This window comes from Bos indicus x Bos taurus, chromosome 3, assembly GCF_003369695.1.
Source record: "Bos indicus x Bos taurus breed Angus x Brahman F1 hybrid chromosome 3, Bos_hybrid_MaternalHap_v2.0, whole genome shotgun sequence".
In the NCBI taxonomy this organism is placed as follows: Eukaryota; Metazoa; Chordata; class Mammalia; order Artiodactyla; family Bovidae; genus Bos; species Bos indicus x Bos taurus.
The window spans coordinates 46,901,856-46,924,409 of NC_040078.1; the positions used below are offsets into that span (position 1 = coordinate 46,901,856).

General features: G+C 36.5%; 1 protein-coding gene across 5 annotated transcripts in view; it reads right to left on the reverse strand.

The window, feature by feature from the left end:
* The window catches only part of PTBP2 (polypyrimidine tract binding protein 2), an 85,728-nt gene that overhangs the window by 41,582 nt on the left and 21,592 nt on the right, over nucleotides 1-22,554 (reverse strand). For all 5 annotated transcript variants that reach the window (XM_027536433.1, XM_027536432.1, XM_027536435.1 and 2 more), the window contains exons 3-4: nucleotides 17,138-17,213; nucleotides 719-891 (exon numbers count right to left, since the gene is read on the reverse strand). In XM_027536433.1, coding sequence (XP_027392234.1) covers nucleotides 719-891; nucleotides 17,138-17,213 — 249 coding nt within the window. The remainder of the gene's footprint in view (nucleotides 1-718; nucleotides 892-17,137; nucleotides 17,214-22,554) is intronic.

Consider the following 22,554-nt stretch of genomic DNA (forward strand, 5'->3'; position numbering starts at 1 on the left):
CAAATGTAACTCCTCAAAAAAAGGCTAGAGAAAATAAAATCCAAACATTTTCTAGAAACAGAATTTTACCATGCCTAACCTAGAAAACATGAGATCTCCAAGTCATTTTTAAAGCATTTATAATCTACTAGAAAAAAAAATTAAATGCCATCTTATTAGTGATATTAACTATATTTAAGAGAGCATTAAATTTCTCTAAATTCTTCTAAATGCTATTAGGAACTTTAAAACAAAATTTGACTTTTAATACACCTGGACCCTACTGCTACAGATATATCTATTCAGTATAGAATATCTGGGACTAACACTAATTTTTTCTAATGCTATCAGATAAATATTTCCCTGGGATAAGCTTAAAAGGTAAGATGATACTAACGTCCCTACTGATTTCTGATATTACAAAGAGCAACGCCACAACAAAAAAAAATATTTCATCTGTATTTCCCACAATCTCCTTGAACAATAGTTCAACTACAGTCCTAAAGTGAATTTACGAAGCAAAATTTGAAAACTATGGTGACTTACTCATTTTAATTCCCTAGCATTAATTTCTTATACACAGCTACCAGGAAAAGTCAGAGTAAAACTTCTGTCATGTTCCTTAAGAAAAGTAACCTTATGTATAATTATATAAACTATCATTTCATCAGGCCACAGCTAAATCCACTTGCTGGATAGTTTGGAGCTTAACATGGTATAAGTCCAGAAATAAGTATACCTGATTTTTTCCTTTCAGCATAAGGATGTTGGTCACCTTACCAAAAGGTAAGCCTAAAGCAATAACTTCAGTTTCTGTCACTTCACCAGGCAATTTTCGAATATGAAGTACACGAGAAGGAGCACCATCCATTTTATCTTCTCCTTTGAATTTTTTACTATCATTACCATTGGCTGAAAGAAAGTAAAGAAACAGTTGTGTTTATCTTATGTGCGTAAAAAAAAAAAAAAAATCACAAAACAAACTTCAACAGAGAACTTAAAAACATAGCTAAGCATACCTGTGATACTAAAAATTTACAAACACGGTTTTCAGAGTAATGGAAAAAACTCTTATCCACCAATTACTACTAAATGATCTCATCAATTAAGATTATTATTGGGTAGAGACATCTCTGGATAGCATATGTAGAGTAACAACTGACAATCAAAAACATTAAAATGAAATTTCATAAAGAAATGGTCAGTGGCTATACAAAACAATTATCTTACAATTCAATCATCTGAACAGACTAAGGAATATACAAAATCAGTGAAAATTTTGACTTAGCAAAAATTAGGGACACTATATTTTACCTGAAAAATTCTAAATTGCTCAAATTGGAAAATGTACTAAAAAAATGGAATCAGATAATGCTTTAAAAATTATTATGCAGTCAATCCACAGTATGGCTTATATTCCCCTACCTAAATATTTTATCACTATCAACATCTACCTATTATATTATCACTCATGGACTTGATTATCTTTTCTGTTACTCTGCGCTTTAGAGTGATATATTCTGAACAACAAATTAATTGCCTACCTTTATCCAAAACTATACCAAAACACAAAAAACAAAAACAAAACTTATGAAAGATGCAATAAACAGAATATCATCTAAGACTCAAGGATAGTTCTAAGAATCTATTAAAATGAAAAACTCTTACACACAGAGAAATATACATGTATACTCCATTTTTGTATACAAATTTTGGTACTTCACAGTACATACCCCCAAACACTCAATACAATAAAACTAAGACCATCTTGATCTTCTAAAAGTGTCCTTAAAATTTATTCAAACATCAACTCTTTAAGCAGTTACTTTCTTGAGTATCAAGAAAATGTCTGGCCTTTTAGATTCTGGAGTACATCAATGACAGCAAGCAATAAGAGCCCTGATGTTCTCTCGTTGTCTACTGAGACAGATGGCCTACCTAGTACATGAACCAGATAACTTCTAGAAGTAGTAGTGCTATGGAGAAAGTAAAGCACAGTAATGAGATTAAAAGTAACATAACAGAGGACTGGAAGAGGGTGATATTGTAGTGATTTTACTGGATGATCAGAGATATGTGATCTCATCTGATAAATCATACAACTTGGAAGTGTCAATTAAGTCACAGTTTAAGAGTTGCATTCAAGTTTATACAGACAACGCATTTAAAAATTGCGTAGGTTGACTTTCAACATAAAACTAGTAAGTTCTACTTCAGTCAGTTCAGTTCAGTCGCTCAGTCGTGTCCGACTCTTTGCGACCCCATGAATCGCAGCACGCCAGGCCTCCCTGTCCATCAACAACTCCTGGAGTTCACTCAAATTCATGTCCATTGAGTCAGTGATGCCATCCAGCCATCTCATCCTCTGTCGTTCCCTCCTCCTCCTGCCCCCAATCCCTCCCAGCATCAGGGTCTTTTCCAATGAGTCAACTCTTCACACGAGGTGGCCAAAGTACTGGAGTTTCAGCTTTAGCATCATTCCTTCCAAAGAACACCCAGGACTGATCTCCTTGCAGTCCAAGGGACTCTCAAGAGTCTTCTCCAACACCACAGTTCAAAAGCATCAATTCTTCAGCATTCAGCTTTCTTCACAGTCCAACTCTAACATACATACGTGACTACTGGAAAAACCATAGCCTTGACTAGACAGACCTTTCTTGGCAAAGTAATGTCTCTGCTTTTGAATATGCTATCTAGGTTGGTCATAACCCTTCTTCCAAGGAGTAAGCGTCTTTTAATTTCATGGCTGCAATCACCATCTGCAGTGTTTTTGGAGCCCAAGAAAATAAAGTCTGACACTATTTCCACTGTTTCCCCATCTATTTCCCACGAAGTGATGGGACCAGATGCCATGATCTTCGTTTTCTTAATGTTGAGAACTTTTTCACTCTCCTCTCTCACTTTCATCAAGAAGCTTTTTATAGTTCCTCTTCACTTTCTGCCATAGCGGTGGTGTCATCTGCATATCTGAGGTTATTGATATTTCTCCCGGCAATCTTGATTCCAGCTTGTGCTTCCTACAGCCCAGTGTTTCTCATGATGTACTCTGCATATAAGTTATATAAGCAGGGTGACAATATACAGCCTTGATGTATTCCTTTTCCTATTTGGAATCAGTCTGTTGTTCCATGTCCAGTTCTAACTGTTGCTTCCTGACCTTCATATAGGTTTCTCAAGAGGCAGGTCAGATGGTCTGGTATTCCCATCTCTTTCAGAATTTTCCAGTTTATTGTGATCCACACAGTCAAAGGACTTGGCATAGTCAATAAAATTCACTCAAACTCATGTCCATTGACTTGGTGATGCCATCCAACCATCTCATCCTCTGTCATCCCCTTCTCGTCCTGCCTTCACTCTTTGCCAGCATCAGGGTCTTTTCCAATGAGTCAGTTCTTCCCGTCATGTGGCCAAAGTATTAGAGTTTCAGCCTTAACATCAGTCCTTCCAATGAATATTCAGGACTGATTTCCTTCAGGATGGACTGGTTGGATCTCCTTGCAGTCCAAGGGACTCTTTAAAGAGTCTTCTCCAACACCACAGTTCAAAAGATTCAATTCTTCTGTGCTCAGCTTTCTTTATGGTCCAACTCTCACATCCATACGTGACTAATGGAAAAACCAAATCTTTGACTAGACAGACCTTTGCTGGCAAAGTAATGTCTCCGCTTTTTAATATGTTGTCTAGGTTGGTCATAACTTGTCTTCCAAGGGGCCATCATCTTTTAATTTCATGGCTGCAGTCACCATCTGCAGTGATTTTGGAGCCCAGAAAAATAAAGTCAGCCACTGTTTGCCCATCTATTTCCCATGAAGTGATGGGACTGGATGACATGATCTTAGTTTTCTGAATGTTGAGATTTAACTTTTTCACTCTCCTCTTTCACTTTCATCAAGAGGCTCTTTAGTTCTTTTTCGCTTTCTGCCATAAGCGTGGTGTCATCTGCATATCTGAGGTTATTGATATTTCTCCCAGCAATCTTTATTCCAGCTTGTGCTTCATCCAGCCCAGCATTTCTCATGATGTACTCTGCATATAAATTAAATAAGCAGGATGACAATATACAGCCTTGACGTACTCCTTTTCCTATTTGGAACCAGTCTGTTGTTCCATGTCCAGTTCTAACTGTTGCTTCTTGACCTGCATACAGATTTCTCAAGAGGCAGGTCAGGTGGTCTGGTATTCCCAACTCTCTCAGAATTTTCCACAGTTTATTTTCTAGTGGCTTATATTGTAGTTTTAACACAAAAAAGTCTCACCAAGATTCTGGGTTATTTGTTAAATCCATATGGGTCAAAGAGCCATGGGCCCTCTCATCTTACCAAACCTCTTTTCTTACAGCACCCCAATACTCATTTCCAGTTTCTTTAATTCCTAATTCATTTGATACCTGTTTGGACCCTCTGCTACTTCCCAGGTGGTGCAGTGGTAAAGAATTTGCCTGCCAATACAGGAGGTGCAAGAGACCGGGTTTGATCCCAGGGTCAGGATGATCCCCTTGAGTAGGAAATGGCAACGCATTCCAGTATTCTTGCCTGGAAAATTCTGTGGATAGAGGAGCTTGGCGGGCTACAGCCCATGGGGTCACAAAAGTTGGACATGACTGAGTGCACACAACAAGCAGGCATACACACACACACTGACCCCTCTGCTAACTCATTTACGTCTCAAAATGGTTACAGTGACACCCGCCCACACACACCCCCCCACATACCTCCACCTGCTAACTCATTTACCTCTCAAAATGGTTAGAGTGCCCCAAGTTGTTCTGGTCTCCATGTCCTTCCTATCCTTATTTGCTCATATAAACACTCCAGAAAAAGGTTTTTTATATGCCCATTATTTTAATCTCACTCATTTACCAATATTCTAATTGTATACTTCCAACTGTATATACCAACTTGAAGTGCAAAATCTCAAAAACTACTTCCATCTATTCAGTGAAAATTATTTAACAAAACTTAAGTATACTCTCCTTATTTTCGTTTTCCAAGTCTTTCAGATACAAGCACTTATAAAAAAGCACTAGTAACTTCATTTATCAAATATGGTAACTGAAAGGCAATGCAGTTTTAATCCTAAAAATGTTTGAAATTTATTTTCCCAAATAGTTTTATTTTTTAAATTAATTTAATTTTTATTGAAGGATAATTGCTTTACAGAATTTTGCTGTTTCCTGTCAAATCTCAACATGAATCAGCTATAGGTGTATACATATATATCCCCTCCCTTTGTAACCTCCTTCCATCTCCCTCTGCATCCCACCCTTCAAGGTTGGTGCAGAGCCCATTTGAGTTTCCTAAGCCATACAGCAAATTCCCATTGGCTATCTATTTTACAATTGGTAGTGTAAGTTTCCATGTTAACTCTTTCCATACATCTCACCCTCCACTCCCCTCTCCCCATGTGTGTAGGTTTATTCTCTATGTCTACTTCTCCACTTTTGCCCTGTACATAAATTCTTCAATATCACTTTTCTAGATTCCGTATATATGCGTTAGAATAAGATATTTATCTCTCTCTGACTTACTTTGTGCTGTATAATAGTTTCTAGGTTCATCCCACCTCATTAGAACTGACTCAAATGTGTTCCTTTTCATGGCCGAGTAATATTCCATCGTATACACGTACCATAACTTCTTTATCCATCCCTCTGTTGATGAACATCTAGGTTGCTTCCATGTTCTAGCTATTGTAAATAGTGCTGCAATCAACAATGGGATACATGTGTCTCTTTCAATTTTGGTTTCCTCATGATATATGCCTAGGAGTGGGATTGCTGGGTCATATGGTGCTTTTATTCCTAGTGTTCTAAGGAATCTCCATACCATATTCCATAGTGGCTGTATCAATTTACATTCCCACAAACAGTGCAGGAGCATTCCCTTTTCTCCACACCCTCTCCAGCATTTATTTTTTTGTAGATTTTTTGATTATGGCCATTCTTACTGGTGTGAGGTGATATCTCACTGTAGTTTTGATCTGCATTTCTCTAATAATAAGCGATGTTGAGCATCTTTTCAAGTGTTTATTAGCTATCTGTATGTCTTCTTTGGAGAAATGTCTGTTTAGGTCTTTTTCCCACTTTCATTGAGTTGTTTGTTTCTCTGGTATTGAGTTGTATGACTAAAAGTTTTAGTTAGACTTCAAGGCAAAGCATAGTGTTACACAAGCTGCTAGCTTTAAAAAAAAAAAACAAAGAATCTGAGCTAAGGAAAATGAATGATCATACTTATCTTTCTTATCTTTCCATCCCTACATGGGAAAATAAATTTCAAAGAACAGTTAACCAGAAATGTAGGTATATACTGATAGAGAATACTTTGTAGCTGTTAGTTAATTCCAACAGATGTCAAACAAAAAAAAATCTTACTAGGTTTACTGTAAAACCTGCCTGTAACTCTATTTCTGAGTAGCTGCACAGCCTAGCTGCCAAATGTAACTTATGCATGACTTGGAAAATAATAGAAGGCTAGGGGCTTCCCCAAGAAAAAGAAATGCAAAAAGGCAAAATGTTTATCTGAGGAGGCCTTACAAATAGCTGAGAAAAGAAGAGAAGTGAAAGGCAAAAGAGAAAAGGGAAGATTTACCTATGTAAATGCAAAGTACCAAAGAATAGCAAGGAGAAATAAGAAAGCCTTTTTAAGTGAACAATGCAAAGAAATAGAGGAAAACAGAAGGAGAAAGACTAGAGATCTCTGCAAGAAAATTAGAGATACCAAGGGAACATTTCATGGAAAGACGGGCACAATAAAGGACCTAACAAAGGCAGAAGACATTAAGAGGAGATGGCAAGAATACACAGAAGAACTATACAAAAAAGATTTTCATGACCCAGATAACCACGATGGTGGGATCACTCACCTAGGGCCAGGCATCCTGGAGTGCGAAGTCAAGTGGGCCTTAGGAAGCATTACTACGAACAAAGCTAGTGGAGGTGATGGAATTCCAGCTGAGCTATTTCACATCCTAAAAGATGATGCTGTTCAAGTGCTGCACTCAATGTGCCAACAAATTTAGAAAACTCAGCAGTGGCCACAAGACTAGAAAAGGTCAGTTTTCATTCCAATCCCAAAGAAAGGTAATGCCAAACAATGTTCAAACTACTGCACAATTGCACTCATTTCACATGCAAGCTAAGTAATGCTCAAAATTCTCCGAGCTAGGCTTCAATAGTACGTTGAATGTTCAAGTTGGATTTAGAAAACACAAGAGGAACCAGGGATCAAACCGCCAACATTCTTTGGATCACGGAAAAGGCAAGAGAATTCTAGAAGAACATCTGCTTCACTGACTACACTAAAGGCTTTGGCTATGTGGATCACAACAAACTGTGGAAAATTCTTAAAGAGAATGGAATACCAGACTACCTTACCTGCCTCTGCAAACCCTGTATGCAGGTCAAGAAGCAACAGTTAGAACCAGACATGGAACAACGGACTGGTTCAAAATTGAGCCAAGGAGTATGTCAATGCTGTATACTGTCACCCTGTTTATTTAACTTATATGCAGAATACATCATGAGAAATGCTGGACTGGATGGAGCACAAGCTGGAATCAAGACTGCAGGAAGAAATACCAATAACCTCAGATATGCAGGTGACACCAACCATATGGTAGAAAATGAGGAGGAACAAAAGAGCCTCTTGATGGAGAGTGAAAAAGCTGGCTTAAAACTCAACATTCAAAATCAAAGATCATGGCATCCGGTCCTATCACTTCATGGCAAATAAATGGGGAAACAATGAAAACAGTAACAGACTTTATCTTTTTGGGCTCCAACATCAATGCAGATGGTGCCTGGAGCAATGAAATTAAAAGATGCTTGCTCCTTCGAAGAAAAGCAATGACAAGCTTAGTGTATTAAAAAGTAGAGACGTTACTTTGCTGACAAAGGTCGGTATCGTTAAGGCTGTGCATGTTTTTCCAGGAGTCATGTACGGATAAGAGAGTTGGACCATAAAGAAGGCTGAGCACCAAAGAATTCATGCTTTTGAATTGTGATGTTGGAAAGGCTCCTGAGAGTCCTTTGGACTGCAAGGAGATAAAACCAGTCAATGCTAAAGGAAATCAATTCTGAATATTCACTGGAAGGACTGATTTGGAAGCTCCAGTACTGTGGCTTCAGAATCAGTCCTTCCAATGAATATTCCTGATGCAAGGAGCCAACTTATTAGAAAAGACCCTAATGCTGGGAAAGGAGGAGAAAGGGATGACAGAGGATGAGATGCTTGGATGATATCACCAACTCAACGGGCATGAGTTTGAGCAAACTCTGCAAGTCGGTGAAGGACAGGGAAACCTGGCGTGCTGCAAACAGTTGGACGTGACTGAGTGACTGGCCAACAAAGGGGATTCCCAGGTGGCTCAGTTGTAAAGAATCCACCTGCCAATACAGGAGAAAATGTGGGTTCAACCCTGGGTCGGGAAGATACCCTGGAGGAGCAAATAGCAACCCACTCCAGTATTCTTGCCTGTAGAATTCCAAGGACAGAAGAGCCTGGCAGGCTACATTCCATAGGGTCACAAATAGTCAGACATGACTGACGACTGACCGACTAAGCATGCAGACTATATTAGAGGAAGGCTCTCATCACCTCTATGCAGGAGGACATGTTGTTAGGACCCTTATAGAGATTCAAACTGAAACAACGTGCTGGAATATTTTCAAAACGTTACAATAAAATAAAATGACATCATATCAAAAACGTCTGTATATAAAAGTTAAAACAGACATATCTCAAACAGTTCTGAGTAACATGTAACAGAATCTGTAAAATGATTCACATAATGAAATAAAAAGTCATACTTTCAGCAAAATCCTGATGCTACAGATTAACAGCAGCACTGGCAGAAATATACCTAACTTAAAGAGGTATCTCATTTCTGTACCTATATAAAATGGACTCAAGAAAGACCCTATCTTACCACTGTCAAGCCTCCTCCCCACTTTCAAATAATTACACATTCCTTCCAATAAAATCCAATTCCAATCCATTAGAGCTGTGTCTTTGAAATGTTTAACTTCTAAAGAAACTAGTTTAATACAAAATAGTTTTGAGTAAGATTATTTCCCCAAGACTAAGTTTCTAATAACATTAACTTCCCCCACTTACAAAATTCTTTTTTTCTTTGACAGAAATACAGCTGTAGAGGAAGACAGTCTAGACAGGGAAAGGCTGCTGAGACATGCTATTGGAAACAAGAATTCTATATAGTAAAGTCAATTACAACAGACATGGAAAAAGCTGGAACATAAAAATGAAATACTATTTTGCATCTGACAATCATAAAAATGTCCTAGTAATATTTGTCTGTAAAGTCTGTTTTTGAGACATTTGGATGACAACTGTATATTTTTCTAGCTAAGTACAGCTACTGGTTTTCAAAGGTCTTAATGATTCAAATTGGCATCTGTCTGCATATACACAGACCCTACCCTCATCTATGTTAGAAAAAACACAGAAATTTTAAAACTCAACGTTTCCTCTGTTCAGAAAAGGTAAAATAAACTGCATGCATATAAATTTCTTATGTTAAAAACAGGCTTTAAGAAACTTTATTCCATCATGACAAAAAGACTTGATTCATTCTTTAGTCATAAAGTATTGTTATTCTAAACATACTTTAAAAAAAGGAAGACAATTAACAGATTGTTCTTTCTTTTCAACAAAATCAAATCACTTTCTCTACTTTGTTCCTTTTGTTAATGGAACTACTGTACTATCCATTACCCAGTGATTCCAGGCTAAAACTCTTAATACTTCTATCAAAGTCTACTTCCCAACTCAGAAATTCTTCTAATTTCTTGATACATCATTTTCTCCATATTCTACTTCTCAGACTCTAAAATTAAGGACCCTGATATCTCCAATTTGCCTCTGCCTTCTAAAAAAAAAAAAAAAAAAAAACCAAACAGAACAAAAATCCTTTCTAAAGTGTAAATCTTTTCTAAAAAAGTTCAGTCTCCTTAGTATAACACATGCAACTTTTTGTTAAATTTCTTGATATTTTTTCTTTCTAAAGTTTCCATAAATGGATTTTTAAAAAGTTCATTGTCCAAAAATTTGCTAAGACTATCAGAAAAAACTATCTTTGTATGTTGAACTGTATCCTGTATCTGTTCTAAAAAATCACCTGGATTCCTTTGAGTTTTCTATTTTAAAAATCATGTTGACTATGAATAAGACAGTTTTACTTCTTCCTTTCTAAACTTTATGCTTTTTATTTATTTTGCTTGCCTTAAAGAAAGTAAAAGCTAGAAATATTCAGGGAAGACACATCCTTACTTCATTCCTAATTTTAAGAAGAAAATATTCAGTGTTCCATTATCACGAATGAAATTTGTTGTAGGCTCTTAGTAGATCCCTCTGTGTATCCTGCAGAAGGTCCCTTTTCTTGTTAGCTTTCTGAGAACTTTTTACCATGAGTAGATGCTGTATTTTTTGTCAAATGCTTTTTCTGCTTCTATTAACTGGATGATTTTTTCCCCTCTGTTATTCTATTACTGTGATTATGTAGAGTTCATTTGCCACTGATAAACCCTACAATCAAGGGGTAAATCTCAATTAGTCATCATGAATTATCTTTTACATACTGCTGAATGTGATTTGCTAATATCTTGTGAAGAATGTCCACATTTATGTAAATGAAAAGTATTAGTGTGAAATCTGTATTTCTTATATTATCTTTGTTAGATTATTTCAGTAGCTTCATAAAGTGAATTAAAGAGCATTCTTCTCTTTGTCTAAAAGGTTAAAAGATGGCTATTATTTCTTTGACATTTCATACAATTCAACAGTGAAACCACCTATACCCGAGTAAAACCACCTTCAAGAGAAAACCACTGACCAGTGAAATCACCTATGCTTGAGTAATCTTTGTGGAAAAATAACTTAGGGCTTTCCTGGTGGCTCAGACAGTAAAGAATCTGCCTTCAATGCAGGAAACCCAGGTTTGATCCCTGGGCTGGGAAGATCCCACGGAGAAGGGAACAGCTACCCACTCCAGTATTCCTGCCTGTAGAATTCCATGGACAGTGGGGCCTGGCAGGCTATAGTCCACAGGGTCACAAAGCAAAGACTCAGAGACAACTGAGAGACTAACACTTTAATTAAAAATTCAATTTTGATAATAGATATAAAGATAACCTATATCTATAATAACATATAAGAGGGAATCTACTATTATCAGTTTTTTAAACTAGATTTGTAAGGGAATTTGTCTAGTTCACTTGTTGAATTTATTGGCATTACTGATGCCTACAATACTATCTATTGACATATAGAGAGGTAATCTAAAATATTGGTTTTTTAAACTAGATTTATAAAGGAAACTCTCTATTTCATTTGTTGAATTTATTGGCATTACTGATGCCTGTAATACTGTCTTATTTTCCTATAACAAGGATCTATAGATCACGGTATAGGATCTATAGTAATACCGCCACTTCCACTACTGCTACCAGTAATTTATGTTTTTTCTTAAATGGCACCCCACTCCAGTACTCTTGCCTGGAGAATCCCATGGACGTAGGAGGCTGGTAGGCTGCAGTCCATGGTGTCACTAAGGGTCAGACACGACTGAGCGACTTCACTTTCACTTTTCACTTTCATGCACTGGAGAAGGAAATGGCACCCCACTCCATTACTCTTGCCTGGAGAATCCCATGGACACAGGAGCCTGGTAGGCTGCAGTCCATGGGGTCGCTAAGGGTCGGACATGACTGAGTGACTTCACTCTCACTTTTCTTTCTCGAAAGGAATTTCAAACCATTATTTTTTTTAATATTTTTAAGCTCATAGAGCCAACAAAGGTAGATAAGAGATAAGTATCTAATATAGGTACAAAACTATTTCCCCCCACGCACTTCTTGGAGGTGATGTGGGGAATATTTCTATATTTCTTCTATATTCCAAGGAAATACAATTTTGTTATGTTTTCATTTTCACTCAGTCAGAAATATCCTATGAATCATGTGCTGTACAGAATTATGGAAATTTCTAAATATTTGGTAATTTCCTAGATTTCTTACTGTTTTTTATTTCTAGTTAACTCCTAGGATAATGAGACGCAGCTTTCTATCATTTGAAATTTACTGTAAGTTATTTTAAAATCATGTTGAATATCCTATATTGGCTTAAAAAGTTATTCTTCAGTTACTGCATGTTTTATAAATATAAGTTAAGCCGAGCCAACAGCACTGTTCAAATCTTCTATGTATATTTTAAGATTGATTTGTCTTCTTGATTACTATGAACAATATTAAAATGTCCAGTTTTAAATTTAAAATTGTAGATTTCTCTTTTTGTCATTTTTAAAATGTTCTTGAACTGTTATTACTAATATACAGATTAAGGAACGTTGTTTTCCAATATATTGACCCTTTTGACACTAAGAAATATGTCTTTTTATACCAATACAACTGATACTCCTTGTCTTGAATTCCAATTCATCTGATGTCAATACAATTACACAAACTTTCCTGTGCTTACTATCTGCATGAAATATTTTCCAATCTGTATCTCTGTACTTTAACCTGACTTCAGCAGTAGAGAGTGTAGTTAGGTAGTACTTTTTAATCCACTATGACTTTGTCTTTTAATTGAACTTCTTAGACCACTAATATCCAAAAAATATATATAAGTCACATACTTTTAAGTTTCTAGTAACCGTACGGAGAAGTTAAAGAAAGTGAAATTAACTTTGATATATATTTTAACTCAATATATCTGAAATATTCCTGTGAAAGTGAAGTGTTAGTCACTCAGTCATGTTTGACTCTTTGCAACCCCATGGACTATAGCCCACCAGGCTTCTCTCCTCTGTCCATGGAATTCTCCAGGCAAGAACACTGGATTGATTTGCCATTTCCTTCTCCAGGGGATCTTGCCGACCCAGGGATCGAACCTGGGTCTCTTGCATTGCAGGCAGATTCTTTACAATCTGAGCCACCACATCAACATATAATCAGTAGTTTTAAAATTTTTTGAGATGTTTTACATCCTTATTTTTTCAGTACTACGTCTTTGAAGCACACACCCATTCACTTATCAATTAAGAGTAGTCACATTTTGCATGCTCTACAGCCTTATATAACCAATGGTTACTATGAGACTATGTTAGTTTAGCCAATTTACATTTAGAGATTTATGACTGGGTTTAACATCTACCCATTAATTTTCTAACTGTCCAGTGTTTTGTTGTTCTGCTCTTGCAATATTTGACAGTATTCCATTTTAATTCCTCTACGGGTTTTTCATTTTAAACAGTGTCTCTGAGGTATGATTCACGTAAAATAAGCTTCATATAAAGCTACAATCGTCTGACAAGTTTTGACATATGCTTACATCTATGAAACCTTCAGCATAAAAGAATATACATATCCATCATCTCCAAATTCCTTATGTCCTTTACAATCCCCTCCTCCCCTTCCCCGCTCCCCCCGCCCCATGCCCTTTGCTTTGTTGTTGTTTAGTTGCTAAGTTGGGTCTGACTCTGTTGCAACACCACAGACCGTAGCCCATCAGACTCCTCTGTCCATGGGATTTCCCAAGCAAGAATACTGGAGTAGGTTGCCACTTCATTCTCCAGGGGATCTTCTCAACCCAGGAATGGAACCCACACCTCCTGTATTGGCAGGCGGGTTCTTTACCACTGAGCCACTAGCGAAGCTCATAGAACAATAGGTCACTCTATATGGCTGAGCAGCATTTCACTGTATTCATGAAATTCAATGCCAAAAGAGTCATTCATTTATCCATTCATCACTGATGGACCCTTGGGTTGTTCTAGGCTTTAGATATTACAAATAAAACTACTATAAACATTTACATGTGTGATGAGTATATGCTACCATTTTTCTTGGGTTAAGTACCTAGGAAACAAAGTTGGATCATACTGTAAATGTTTAACGTTTTTAAGAAACTGCCAACCTGTTTTCCAAAATAGTTCTAAATTTTACATTCCCATCAACAGTATATGAGTGTTACAGTACCCTCACATCTTTTTCAACACTTAGTATGGTCATTCTTTAAAATATTAGCTGTTGTAGAGACAGGCAATGTTGTCTCACTTTAATTTTTATTCTGGATAAAAATCCTTTATCAACTGCATGCTTTGTAAAGATGTCTGCCACTCTATGGCTTGTCTTTTTATTCTCTTAACTGTATTTTGAATAATGTTAAGTTTTTAAAACTGATCAAATCCCATTTGTTCTCTCACAGACCATGCTTTTGGGGTCAAATTAACAACTAAACAAAACATAGATCCAACAAGTTTGCTGCTGCTGTTGCTGTTGGCAGCATATGGATATCCTACTGTTATACAACTCTGCTGAAAAATCTATTTTTTCCCCTCTACTGAACTGCCTTTGTACCTTTGTCAAAAACCGGTTGTCCATAATTGTGTGGCTTTTTTCTTGGACTCTCTATTCTGTTCTACTCATCTATGTATCTTTACGTTAATATAATATTGTTTTGATTACTTTAGGGTTTACAATAACTTCAAAACAGGAGTCAGTCCTCCAAATTTGTACTAGCTTTTAACTATGCATCTTTGTTGAAGCTTCAATACGCTGGTCACCTGATGTCTAGAACCTACTGATTAGAAAAGATTCTGATGCTGGCAAGGACTGAGGGCAGAAGAAGGGGGCGACAAGAGGATGAGACAGTTGGATGGCATCACTGACTCAATGGACATGAGTTTGAGCAAACTCTGGGAGCTGGTGAAGGACAGGGATGCCTGGAGTAATGCAGTCCACGGGGTCACAAAGAGGCTGACATGACTTAGTGACTGAACAACAAAATGTTTCTTTTTTCTTATCCTACCTGGCATTTTTCTTCAGATTTTAGACATTTTCAGTTATTAATGCTTCAATTATAGACATTATTTGGCAACATTCTCTTCATTCCCTCTCTGAAAACTCCAAGGACACATACGTTAGACTGCCTGATCATCCAAAGACATACTTTTATTCTCTCTGGAAACTGAATACTTTCTGTCAATCTGTACTCAAGTTCACTAACCTTTCTTCAGTTGTCTCCAAACTTCTGTTAGTCTCAATCAGTGAATTTTCCATTCCAAATATGGTGTGAATATTGTATTTTTCAGTTACAGCATTTCTATATACTTTCTTTATAGCTTTCTCAACACATTCTTCCATGTTTATTCTTTCAATATTTTCTTTTACAGCTTTAAAAATACTTATAGTCTCTGTCTGCAAATTCCAGTATTTAGGTCATTTTGAGGTCTATTCTTATTGAATGGTTCTTTACATGATTTTAACATTTGACGTAGGTAGGATATTGTGGATAATTGTGGGAAGACTGAATCATGTTGTCTCCCTTAGGGGATACTGTTTTATTTAGGCAGGCAATTAAATTACTGGTGAATTCTTCACGTCTTGTCAGACTGGACTATCACAGTCCCTTAGTCTTATGATTGTCACTTACTATTAGTATTAGTGTATGATCCTTTCTCTGAAAGCCTGAGCATTCTGCAGCCTAAACAGAATGTTTGAGGTAATCCACAAGATGTATACATTCTAACTTCCCAGAACTCCAATGTCTCAGAGCACTGTACAATCTATGGAATCACCATTCTAACTCTCAGCCCCACAGTAGGTCATTCCTGACAGACCATGAGTGTGTTAACCTGCACATATGCAGTCCAGTCATTATTCAAAATTCTGATTTTGAATCCCTACACTGAATTCTGCCCTCTGACCTATGCCCAAACCCTTGGACGAATTCCTTTTTCAGGATCCTCCTCCATAAATTCCAAATAGCTCAGAAGCTCTGAATACCAATCTTATTCTCTTCAGCACAGTGAAACCTTCATGCTCTGCTTGGGTTCTACCTCCATGTGCTACAACAGTAGGGTACCTCAAAGGAGAAAAGCCAAACTATGAGGTTCATTTCACATGTTTCCTTTATCTCAAGGATCACCATCCTATACTATTTACTCATCAATTCCAGACAACAGCTGTCCTACATATTTTACTCTATTTTATAGTTTTCCATTTTGAGGGAAGATGGAAAGAAGGAAAGGCTGCTACCAGTAGTCTGTCACAGCCCTACGAATCAGTTTTTAAAACATTTCCATTATCCATCATTAAACGTAGTTTCAAAAAAATGAAACTGGCAGAGATACAGACATCTGGGCTTGTTTGTTCAATTATTTGCACATGGTACCCTGACTTTCAAAATCATGGCCTAGTAATTTTGTTTTGTAATTGTGACATGGAAAACTCAGTAATGACAATGTGAAGAAAAATTCATCGTATCATTATTATAACTATATTTGGAGAATACTTCATTGTAATTTGTATTTAACTTGCAGGGTCTGTGTGTGTGCACTGAGGTGTACATATACATGGGTGTGGTTATCTAAAGAAAATCAAAATGCTTTCATTCCTTTACAATCTTTACATTGCCCAATTTGATTCCTCAAACAAGTAATTTAGGAAAGGGTTTAGTAAAAAGAAACCTTGGTTAAGGTAAATAACATAAAATGTACAGTTATAAAGCAAACTAATTCATTCATCATCGGATTCAAATTTTGTCCAGTGGCCAAAAATCTAAGATCTAAATATTGGTCCACATATTTACAGACAGACAATACAACCAACCAATTATTTCAAACATATAAAGTTTAAATACCCCGTGAAGATTAAACAAATCTTACATTTTCAAGTAAATAAAGGAAGTCAATTCAAAGAATTAAAATACTGTTACAGCAAAGAAACATATTGAAACCACATAAAAAAGACAACTATGCAACTGAATCTTGTACTTGGGGCTGTAGGATTTGTGGGACTGAGAAGAAACACTTACAGTAAAAATATTTTATGACAAAGAAACATGAAAGCTAAACACGCAAGTACAAAAAGTGAGAGTGAGGAAACTTGTAAATGAAAGAAAAAAAAGGTTACATTTGTCATTAAAAAAAAAAAGCTGTAAGATTTAATTACTTGACCACAAGACACCCACTTCAGTTTTTTTTTCCACTTGATACATATCTACTACAGCAAAATTTCCTCTAAAATGTTTCAACACAAAGCATTTAAAAACAAAGGCTACTCTGGTAAAGCACACCAAACTTGTAACATTCTGCCCTGCAAAATGGCAAATAATGAGACTGTTAGGAGAGTAACACTTACCTGTAACCACCATGCTGGTCATGTTAGAGTTTGGACTACTGAGAACACTGCCTGAGAGTAGTTCGTCAGATCCTCTCTATAAAAACAAGAACAAATTAGTGTAAGACCCCTTTAAATTTAAAAATGTTAATCTGAAAGTCACTTCTCTGTAACTTTTCAAATAGTGTCACTGAAAAATGTCAGGTGTTACACTACTGGGAATAAAAAAAAATTTAATTCCTGAAACAATAAGTTAACTCCACTCTCCTATCCGTAACTTCCTTTCTCACAAAGCCAACAGTAGGTCCTTCCTTCCATTAACCCAAGTCCAAAAGGCAATAAATAGGAAAAATGACCAGGTTTCATAATTAAAAGCTTTGGAAAACTACATCAATTTTTTAATAAGCAAATACCAAAGCAGTTGAACTTTCTCACAGACACTCCGAATCCTTCAACCTCATATCCTTTACTCATCCAGATAACTCAGGTCTTCAGAAAATGAGAACTTCACACTAATGATCTGGACAACTCATCTTCATAATCATTGAAATTAAACAGGTGTATGTTTCAATGGCTAGAACACTGTAAGCAAAGGCAAAATCTATGGAATGAGAAATTTCTTTCTGCCAATATAAGAAGAGACAATCATGTTTTCAAATCCTTTAAAGAAAAATCACATGAATCGTATGTTCATATGTTCTTAGAACTACACAATTTGTTCAAACCAAGCAATGTTGTTTCAGCTGTTTTTAAGTGTACGTACGTAATGTGCGTACTTACAAAAGTACATATGAGCACACTAATATTTAAAACAGCTAAATCAACTGTTTTGCCTATTTGAAGTATGTGTATACTTACATACATTGGTAAGCAATATTTAAAATAACTAAATCAATACTAGCTGATTTAGACAAACAGTACGAAGTTGAATACAACTACCAAAATGGAAAAAAAAATATACAAAGGAGATAATTTATCAGAGCATTTCAGAAAGTCCAAAACAATTCTAATTAACCATAAACTTCATGCTAATCAGTGTTAAACTCATTCTTTAATAAGCTGTATTACAATATAAAAATGATAAATATTCGTATGTCATTGTCCTCATTGTTTTAAAATCGAACTATTTATTAACATCAAGCTCAGAGACATACAAGAAGAAAAATAAAAACACAGTATCAAGTCACATTTACATCATCTTTAATTTTTTAATCAAGATATGGAAGATACAGCATGGCACTGTTTTATAAGGACATGACATACAGAATTAGATACTTAAGAGATCCTTAAATTGTGGTCCCTAGAGCAATATAAAAAACCTGGAAATTTCCTTAGCGAAATATGTTCTCAGATCCATCCTAGACCTACTGAAGAAAACAATGGAGACAGGATCCAACAACCTAAGTTCCTTAACAAGCCCTCCAGGTGCTTCTAATGAATGCTAAAGTTTAAGAACTGCTGATAAACATTACTGGTTAACTATCAACAACAAAAATGTTTCCTAGTTTGTTTTCTTTTTAATTTTTTTAGAACACTTGTTAAATTTAAAATAAAATTGAGAAGGAACAGATTTCTCATATACTCCCTGCCACCACACATGCACAGCCTCCTCCATTATCAGCATCCTCCACCAGACTGGTACATTTATTACCAAAGATTATTAATGTATCATAATCACCCAAAGTCCAGTTTAATACTTTAATTAAGGTTTAATACTGTACATTCAGTGGGTCTGGACAAATGTGTAGTAACATATATCCATCTTTTAACATTTTTTTTTTAACATTATTTTTACTACCCCCAAAATCCTCTGTGCTCTGGCTATTTTCATCCAAACTCCTTCCAACCTCCTGAATTTTGTTGTCTCCATAGTTTTGCCTTTTTCAGAATACAGGTGGAATCTTACAGTATGCAGCATTCTCAATTGGCTTCTTCCATTTAGTAATCTGCATTTATGCTACCAGGTACCCCCATGCCTTTTCATCGCTTGAAAATTCATTTTGTTTTACTGCTGATAAATACCACATTGTTATGTACCACAGTTTACTAATCCATTCACCTACTGAAGTAGGACATCTTGATTGATTTCATGTTTTGGCAATTATGAATAAAGCTGCTGTTAAGATACATGTGCAGGTTTCTGTGTATACGTAAGTTTTCAACACCTTTGAATAAATATCAAGAGGTTATGGGATCATATAGTACAAGTATGTTCAGCTTTGTAAAAACAGCTAATTTGTTTTCCAAAGTGGCTATATAATTCTGCATTCCCACCAGGAATCTATGAGATTTCCTGACACTCAATATCCTCCCCGGCCTTTACGGGTGCCAGTGTTTTAACTATTCTGAAACAGTATTTTGGCTATTCTGATAGTGTAGCAGTATTTCACTGTTGTTTCCGTTTGCATTTACTTTATGACATATGATGTGGAGCATCTTTTCATATGTGTATCTGCCATCTGTATATCTTCTTTGGTGAGGTGTCAAATTTTTTGGTCCACTTTCTAATCAGGTTGCTTTCTTACTGCTGAGTTTGAAAGTTCTGGGTATTTTAGATAATAGCCCTTTGCTCCGTGTATTATTTGCAAGTATTTTCTCCAAGTCTGTGGCTTGTCTTCTAGATATATTTCACAGACAAAAAAATTACTGATTTTAATCAAGTCCAGCTAATCAATTATTTCTTTCTTGGATTATGTCTTTGGTGTTGTACCTGAAAAGATACCTTTGTACCTAATTATCGAGATTTTTCTCCCACATTATTTTCTAAAAATTTTATAGTTTAGCATTTTATATTTAGGTCTATGATCCACCTTGAGTTAATTTTTGTGAAAAGTTTAACGTCTGTCTCAATTCATTCTTTTGCACATGGATTTCAGTTGTTCCACTAGCACCTGTCAGAAAGACTATCTTTGCTCCACTGTTTTGCCTTTGCCTCTTTGTCAAAAATAGGTTTGACTATATTTATAGGGGGCTCTATGCTGGGCTCTCTATTCTGTTTCACGAAAACCAGGCTGCCTTGATTACTGTAGCTTCATATTAAATCTTGAAGTTGAGTAGTATCAGTCCTCCAACTTTGTTATTCTCCTTCAATACTGTGTTGGCTATTCTGGAGTTTTTGCTTCTCCATATAAACTTCACAATCAATATGTTGATACCCATATAATAACTTGCTGGAATTTTGACTGGGATTGCACTGACTCTATAGATCATTTTGGGAAGAAGTGACACCTGACAATATTGAGTATTTCTATACATGAATATGGACTTCCCAGGTGATGCAAGTGGTAAAGAATCCACCTGCCAATACAGGAGATGTAAGAGATGCAGGTTCAATCCCTGGATTGGGAAGATCCCCTGGAGAAGGAAATGGCAACCCACTCCAGTATTTCTCACTTTGAAGATTCCACGAAGAGAGGAATCTACCTGCTGAACACCATGAGAGCACAAACTCACACAACCAATAAAAATACAAAATAAATTTAACAATGACACACAAAAGAGGATCAATAAAATCAAGCTTTTGATTTTTCAAAAAGACAACAAAAGAGACAAAACAAAAAAAGATAGCTACTTATACCTCATTAATCCATGCACATAAGAATAAAAGCTCAGGGAAAAAACTGAAAGCAACCAGATGAAAAAAACTTAGCTCAGTGAATAATCTCATGGAGCATAATGATACCATTTTCTTACAGTTGCAGGACTTTTATGAAAAATAAACTTCTAGGCTATTTATGCCACTATGTTCTTCATTTGCATTTTGTTACAGTGGCTTAGACTTTACACTAACATATACATATCCCTACCGCACAATTGCACTCATCTCACACGCTAGTAAAGTAATGCTCAAAATTCTCTAAGCCAGGCTTCAGCAATACGTGAACCATGAACTTCCAGATGTTCAAGCTGGTTTTAGAAAAGGCAGAGGAACAAGAGACCAAATTGCCAACATCCGCTGGATCATGGAAAAAGCAAGAGAGTTCCAGAAAAACATCTATTTCTGCTTTATTGACTATGCCAAAACCTTTGACTGTGTGGATCACAAGAAACTGTGGAAAGTTCTGAAAGGGATGGGAATACCAGACCACCTGACCTGCCTCTTGAGAAACCTATATGCAGGTCAGGAAGCAACAGTTAGAACTGGACATGGAACAACAGACTGGTTCCAAATAGGAAAAGGAGTACATCAAGGCTGTATACTGTCACCCTGCTTCTTTAACTTCTATGCAGAGTACATCATGAGAAACACTGGGCTAGAAGAAGCACAAGCTGGAATCAAGATTGCAGGGAGAAATATCAATAACCTCAGATATGCAGATGACACCACCCTTATGGCATAAAGTGAAGAAGAACTAAAAAGCCTCTTGATGAAGGTTAAAGAGGAGAGTGAAAAAGTTGGCTGAAAACTCAACTTTCAAAAAATGAAGATCTGGTCCCATCACTTCATGGGAAATAGATGGGGAAACAGTGGAAACAGTGTCAGACTTTATTTTTGGGGGCTCCAAAATCACTGCAGATGGTGACTGCAGCCCTGAAATTAAAAAACGCTTACTCCTTGGAAGAAAAGTTATGACCAACCTAGATAGCATATTGAAAAGCAGAGACATTACTTTGCCAACAAAGGTCCGTCTAGTCAAGGCTATGGTTTTTCCTGTGGTCGTGTATGGATGTGAGAGTTGGACTGTGAAGAAAGCTGAGTGCCGAAGAACTGATGCTTTTGAACTGTGGTGTTGGAGAAGACTCTTGAGAGTCCCATGGACTGCAAGGAGATCCAACCAGTCCATTCTGAAGGAGATCAGCCCTGGGTGTTCTTTGGAAGGAATGATGCTAAAGCTGGAACTCCAGTACTTTGGCCACCTCATGCGAAGAGCTGACTCACTGAAAAGACTCTGATGCTGGGAGGGATTGGTGGCAGGAGGAGAAGGGGACGACAGAGGATGAGATGGCTGGATGGCATCACGGACTCGAAAGACTTGAGTCTGAGTGAACTCCGGGAGTTGGTGATGGACAGGGAGGCCTGGCGTGCTGCAATTCATGGGGTCGCAAAGATTCGGACACGACTGAGCGACTAAACTGAACTGAACTGATACATACCCCTGTAATACGGGTAATAGAAAAAAAGACACTGCATATTTCAACTGACTAGCTCTATATAAGCAAAAAGAAATAAAATTGGATCCCCACCTAAACAGTGTAGTAACTAAAATATTTTTTGATGAATTAGAAACAGAATAGATAAGACTTTAAAATTTTTCAGCAGAAAATATCTTTTTATCTATGAGTGTAAGTCACAAAAGTGGATCACATACTATGTAATGAATACCTCAATAAGTTTCAAAAATAAGAAATTGTACAGATCGTAATATTTGATCAAACATGATATTTTAATGAAAGTAAGAGAAGAGAAAAACAGAACAAAATCTAATTGTTATTTATTC